The sequence below is a fragment of the Equus quagga genome, chromosome 12 (genome assembly GCF_021613505.1).
Source record: "Equus quagga isolate Etosha38 chromosome 12, UCLA_HA_Equagga_1.0, whole genome shotgun sequence".
In the NCBI taxonomy this organism is placed as follows: Eukaryota; Metazoa; Chordata; class Mammalia; order Perissodactyla; family Equidae; genus Equus; species Equus quagga.
This window is the reverse complement of record NC_060278.1, coordinates 100681016-100687417: the sequence shown is the minus strand read 5'-3', so window position 1 is coordinate 100687417 and position 6402 is coordinate 100681016. Positions and strand designations below refer to the sequence as shown.

At 47.0% G+C, this 6402-nt stretch overlaps 1 protein-coding gene across 1 annotated transcript in view; it reads right to left on the bottom strand.

Annotated features, from left to right (window-relative positions):
* Positions 1 to 6277, bottom strand: part of PARD6B (par-6 family cell polarity regulator beta) — a 17102-nt gene extending 10825 nt beyond the window's left edge. The window contains exons 1-2 of the mRNA XM_046679025.1: positions 5880 to 6277; positions 1213 to 1435 (exon numbers count right to left, since the gene is read on the bottom strand). Of these exons, the coding sequence (XP_046534981.1) occupies positions 1213 to 1435; positions 5880 to 5945 (289 nt within the window). The 5' untranslated portion in view covers positions 5946 to 6277. The remainder of the gene's footprint in view (positions 1 to 1212; positions 1436 to 5879) is intronic.
* Positions 6278 to 6402: the final 125 nt, after the last annotated feature.

Genomic DNA, 6402 nt, shown 5'->3' with positions numbered 1-6402 from the left:
GGGGGGGGGGGGCGGGGGGGGGGGGGGATTAATTTCTGTGTTTATAAGTATTTTGTAAATAGTCAACTGATATACATAAACATAAGCTACCCTTGGAGGTTTATTTTGCTGGTAGACTTTAGTTCCTCCAAACCCAGACAAGCAAAGATACACAATCAGTGGAATTTCAAAGCCCTGGGAGTGGTCCAATGCTTATCAGCTGGTTGGAAATAAAGTTTCACCTTCAAGGCTAATCCCCACCCTTTCTCTCAGACTGCTCCCTGGGGCGGTTTACAAACCCGGCAAGGCTCTCCTCATCCCGCCCAGAGCGCGCCTGCTACTCTCACCGGGGATCTCCAACCTCTTCACTTACCAAAGACAAAGGAGTAAATGGCACACACCATGCCCATCTGCAGACAGACAGAGACACACGGACAGACAGAGACACACGGACAGACAGAGACACACACACAGAGGAGGCCACAAAGTTTAAAAAAACGTTTTAGGACTCAAAACACATTTGAAAATGCTTGGCATGTAGAGTCGTTATTTCAAATGTTCTTTTGCAAGACTAATATCAGTGTTTACATTCCTCCAAAATAATCACTTGCTATCTGATTTTCTAGACAATCAACTAGTTGTATTTCTCTGAAAAATAGCCTAAAATAGAAAGGAAAGAAAACACTTGCTGGATACCTACTACATGCTAGGACGTGGCACTTAGCTCATTTCATCTCTCCAGTGACCCTGTGAGACAACAAGTCCACTCTCCAGATAAAGACACTGAGACCCAGGAAGGATGAATAACTTTCCCTCGGTTAAACAGTAAATACAGCACTCGGAAGTTGGCTGCCCCCAAAAAACTAGAAGGTTTCTCTGACTCCAAAGTCATACTCTTTAAACCACATCTTTCTGAATGGACAAAATTCCACTCAATGAAGTGAAGATTCAATAAGTTCCTAGATTCTATTAAAAAGAAACCTAAGAGAGTACAATTAAAGTAATTAAAAACACAAATTTCCTAAAATACACTCAGTGACGTATAAAGATATTAATAAAACCAACACTATCACAAAGGTTTTAATCCACTTGTTAGGTAACACGGTAAGAAGTCACACAAAAATGTCTCTTCATTGAGTTTGTGGCATTCATTAAGTCTGCATATTCCATCAATGAGGCAAATTATGAACTACTTCTGTTTCTAAAATAATTTTCCTAAACGGTGGTACTTACCCTTTTTTTGTATAAAAATCCTAAGCAGTGGATTGGCTGTTGAAACAGCTTTGTGATAATTATCGTCATTATTGATGGGCAGTAAGTCTCCATGGATGTCAGCATAGCCCACCAAAACGTCGACATTGGGTATCTTATGAACGTGTTGCAGCAATCCATAAAACTCCTCAAATTTTCCAGGTTTTGATCTTTCCAGTGAAAACCGACGGAATTCAGCTCCAAACTATAAATATAATAAACACATTAATTAAAAAAACAAAAGAAACAGGACCCAATTTTAAAATGCATGCCACAGAAAAATCAGCCAGCACACTATTGTCCTGAATAAAGAAGCCAGCTCCCGTGGCAGAATCTGTCGGCAGAGACCTCGTGCATCTGGAGACAGAGCAGCCCAAGAAAGGCTAGGGATGCGCCCTCCCCGGCAGCGTCTCTGCGGGCCTTCCGTTCAGGAGACGCGGGCTCCCCTCACTCCCTGGGCTGCCCGCGCCTCCCTGGGGACGGTCCTGCAGAGTGACTCAGCGCAAACACCGTCTGGAGCCCGGATCCTGACAGCAGTACTGTCCTCACTCAGGCCACGGGGTACCACAGATGCACCCAAGACTTTGATTTGACAGTTAGCAGAAAGCATCTAAGTTTCCTCCCCCATAAAAGGAATTACGATTTCACAGGAAATGGCAAGAATTAACATCAACACATACAAAAAGAACTTTGAGCTTCTTGGCCTCAGGGTACGATACAAATGGAAGTACATCTTATAAGACAGAGGTTTAGAGAGAAGCATCTTCCCTAGTTAGTGCAGAAAAATCAGCTTTATTAACACATCAAATATATGCCCTCCAACCATCCAATTAACCCAAGAAGTGTTTATGTGCTGGCACGGTGCTGGGCCCCAGAGACAGAAAGCCTGGGGCCTGCACTAGGAGCGCGCCCAGCAGTGAGGGAAGAGAATTACTCCAGAGGCATGAGAGATCACAGAAACAGGGAGGGCGGGCGGTGCCTCCATCACGACCAATACTTATCTTCACGGCCTGGGCTCTCAGGGCGGCCTCCCCACTCTAGAATCACATCTCTGCTCTCCAGATGCCAAATCACGAGAGCGGCTCTTACTGGACCCTGAGGACCGGCTTCGTCTGGTCCATAACCGACAGGATCTGTGAGTGACTATGGGGCTGGCGCAGCACTGCCTCAAATGTGGAAACCTCAGAGAGGTCCACCAGCCTTCCTCCGAAAGCGGCCCAGTCACGTCCGCTCGGGAGATGCTACGTGACTAGAACTGCACTTTCAGGAATCACTGTGGAGCTCAGACACCAAGCCTCTGCTAAGTCCTACAGTTGATTTAAAAAAAATTTTTAAACAAATGTCTGCCAAACGTGTTTGACCACTGAACTCATTTTCCCTCTAAATAACTATTATCAGCAAGAAATACCAACGTTCCACTAAGACAGCCTGAAACATCAGGCAGAGTCAGGATAATCTGAGCAGGTTACAAACGTGTCAAGTCCGTCTTCCCAAGGACCCTCCGTGACACCTGGATCCACTGCTTTTGTGGCATCTAAGTTCCTCCGCCTGCCTACACCCACACTACTCTTAAATTAAAACTCACTAACACCACCTCTTACCTCTAACAAATAATTAAAACAGATTCTAAAACACATTCCTAAAACATAAACACTAACACTTGTCAAAATAGGGTGACTCAGATCTGAAGCTCTCAGAAAGTTTAGTCACGTTTCAAAGTAAATAAAAACTTGGGAACACCCTTGCTATCAGAGTTAGTCTATGATGTTATCAAAAGTCATAGTTTCTCCTCCATTTTCCTTATTCTGGTGTCACAACATGGGGCTCCGAGTGCTTTCTGATTCATCCCAGGGTTTATCACCTCCCCGGATACAGGAATGGGAGTAACATCTCATAACTGAACATTTTAGGGCTTCAATGTTTTTGTTAAAGCTTCTGGATGAAAAATCTTTGCTCAGCATTTTTTTCTCTTGCTTAAATGTTATGATAAAAACAATGGAAAACTATACGGCTTCACTGTAGATGAGCCCTTTTGCAAATGTTAGCAGAAAAAAAAAAAGAGAAATTGTTATGCTTCTTGCAGCAAAAAATACGAAGATAGAGACAAAATTGAGACCCAGTCAACAACTCTTCACTATGTAAACCATTTATGACTTTTTTTTAGCCTGGTCTAGTTTGCCCTGGCCACCCAGAACGAGTACGGACACCCTTCTCCCAGGATCTGCTGGTACACTGGAGAAATGCAAACTTAATTTTAATATCCTGTTTGCCCATGAAAAATAATTAGGAAATGTACAGCTCAAAGACTGTTCCAAGGTTATTAAAGGACACCACCTTGATTATTGATTAAGAACTTTCCTGACTCGGGAGAAACAAGAAGATAAATCAGTTACCAAAGAAAAGTCACATGGTAGCTGGTATCACAATGTAACTACAGTTATATTTGCATTATCCATTACTTTGATTATTTGCACCATTTCCCCTTCCACGGGCAAAGATGATAAAGTTTTCTATGCAGAAGAAAAAGAGGTCCTGAAATGTGGATCTGCATGTCACCTAGTTGTGGTTACAATCTCTTAGCCATCAGTTTTGTAAAAAGTTTGCCATATCATTAAAGCAGTGAAAAGGGAAATATTGTTTCAAACATCTGGCCAAGTATTTCAAATGGTTAAGATGACAAGTGTTTCATTTAACCCATTAAAAATAAATGTATCAACAGTATACGTTAAAACACAAGCGTCACAGACACACTAGAAACAGTACCTATACTGTGCCTATTTATCAACAGTTAGAACAAGTGACCCACACTTCAATTGGTGTAGGCTCTCAGAATGCCTTGATTCTCTTTAAGAGACATGGTTCACTAAGAGCAGTACGAGAGGTCAAACATACAACATGCAGTTCAGACAAAGTATGGGAAATATTCACAAATCAGATGACAGAAGAGAAAGGTGGAAAGCCAGAAATTCCAGTCCCCAAGCGCTCAAGGTTTCCTAGTCCGAGAGAGAAATTACTATTTGCTTGTCTTTATCAGTGCACCTAAGATCCCTAACTCATGTTTTCTTATGATAAAAAAATTAAAAATGTAACTCCCAAGATTGGGACCACAAACTGAATTTTAAGATTACACAATATCACAAGCGTTTTTCTTTTTTTAACCTCAACTCCCACAAACCCAAACTAAATTTATAACAGAAAAGCCATGAGCAGGTTCAACGACTGGGCATGGAAACACCAACGCCACCATACTGCTAGAGAAGCTCTCTATATTTTGAGTCATCTTCTCTCTTAGTTCAACCAAGTCACTTCAATTTGCTGTGACAGTTCCATGGAGGCCACAGGGAAGAGCACATTCCTTAAACTGCTATAATTACACTTCCATTCTCATTAACCACACGGGGTTCTGAAACTAGTGCCTATCCTGACACGAGTTAAGTTGCAAATGACACCGTAAAATGTTAAAAATGAATGTATTCTTGATGGAATGATGTCAGTTACAGCAACTTACAGAACTTTGCTTATCAACTCTAGATAATAAAAACCATTCTACCAGAGGCTCCAGGATCACCCGAAATCACTGCTTGATTTTGCGTCCTGTCTAAGTACACGTTCAACGATGTTTCCTTTTTTGAAGTTGATACACTTTTACTTTTCTTCCACTCTTTTACATGTTTTGGTCTTCCCTACTCCATTTTACATGTTCTCAAGGCCCAGCCGGTGTCCTCTCTTTTGTATTCTATAAGCCTAAAAGTTACTCTTTTTTACAAAAAGGCTCTAAGATTTCATCATAAAAGCAGAGCTTGGCAAAGTCGTAACATTTCTGAGCCTCTGTCTTCTCCGGGAAACAGACTAAGTTATCCTAAGCTCCTTCTGGCTCTTCAATTCACGAAAAGCTTGCTGAAAATGTTCCCGTGGCCGCCGATCACCTTCAAATTCCAGTTCAAAACCCCCTTTGGGAAGTGTTCCCTAATTAATCCGCATAGATTACCCTCCTGCTCAGGGACTCCTGCAATTTAGGAATTCAGTAGATACCGACGTAATTATCAGCAGATTGGCATACCGCTGGTCAAGCGCGAAAACACTTGATGTGAAAAGGTAGCACGATGGAATGAAAAGAGCACCACTCTTCGACTGTAAAGTGCTACTCAAACGAAAGGTGATCGTGTTAATTTTATAGACTAAACGCATACTACAGTGAGCGCTAGAAAAATCCCGAGCAGGAAGCAAAGCTAACTTTAAAAGGGCCCTTGGGCGCCCTGGGCTCTCCTTCACCCCTCGACGCAGTCTTGAACCACAGAAAGGGGTAACATTTTGCGACCGAAGCCCTTTTACTCAGAGGCCAGGAGGGAGAATCCCCCCCCAAACCCTTCGCACCACGGGGCGCTCAAACGCCCCCCATCCTTGGGCGGGAACGCGATGAAGCGCTCCAGGTCTTCCCACCTGGGCCAGGAGCAGACGCAAGCCCCCCGCCCCCAGCGCCCTTCTCCGCAAGCTTATCACCCACCATCCCCCGCCTCCAAATCCCACCACCGTCCGCACCGCGCCGGACCCCCGGGCAGCTCCCCGGCCGCCCCGGCCGCCCCAGGCCCCGGCCCCTGCAGGCCCCATCGCGCCGCGCCGCCCCGCCCCGGCCGCGCGGGCCCGCGCACCTTGCTCTTCACCTCCATGGTGCCCAGGCAGCCGCTACCCGCCCCGTGCCGGTGGCCGCGGTTCATGCTGAGGCCGGGCCGCCCCTCGGGAGCGGGGAGCGAGCGCGCGGCCGGCGGGCTGGGGACCGGCACCTGCGGACGGGCGGCCGCGCTCGGCCTCCGCGCACAGCTCCGCTCGGCTGGCTCCTCGCGCGGCGGGACCGAGGTCGGACTGGAGGCGCGGCGGGCGGGGACGCGGTTCCCTCCCCGGGGCCTCGGCGGCGGCCGCGACGGCGCAGGAGGAGGCGGAGGAGGGGGCGGAGCGGAGGGGACTGAGCCGCAGCCTCTCTCTCGACCGCCTCCCCCGCGAGCCCGCGCGCGCGCGCACCCGAGCCGGCCGGCAGCCGCTGCGCGTGCGCGCGCTCACCTGCGGCCGCCGCGGAAGCCTGGGCGGCTCGCGCTCCGCCCACACCCAATAGGAAGCGCGCACCTGCGCCCACGGCGCCAACCAATCGGTACACGCCTCGCGCAGAGCGTGGGCGGG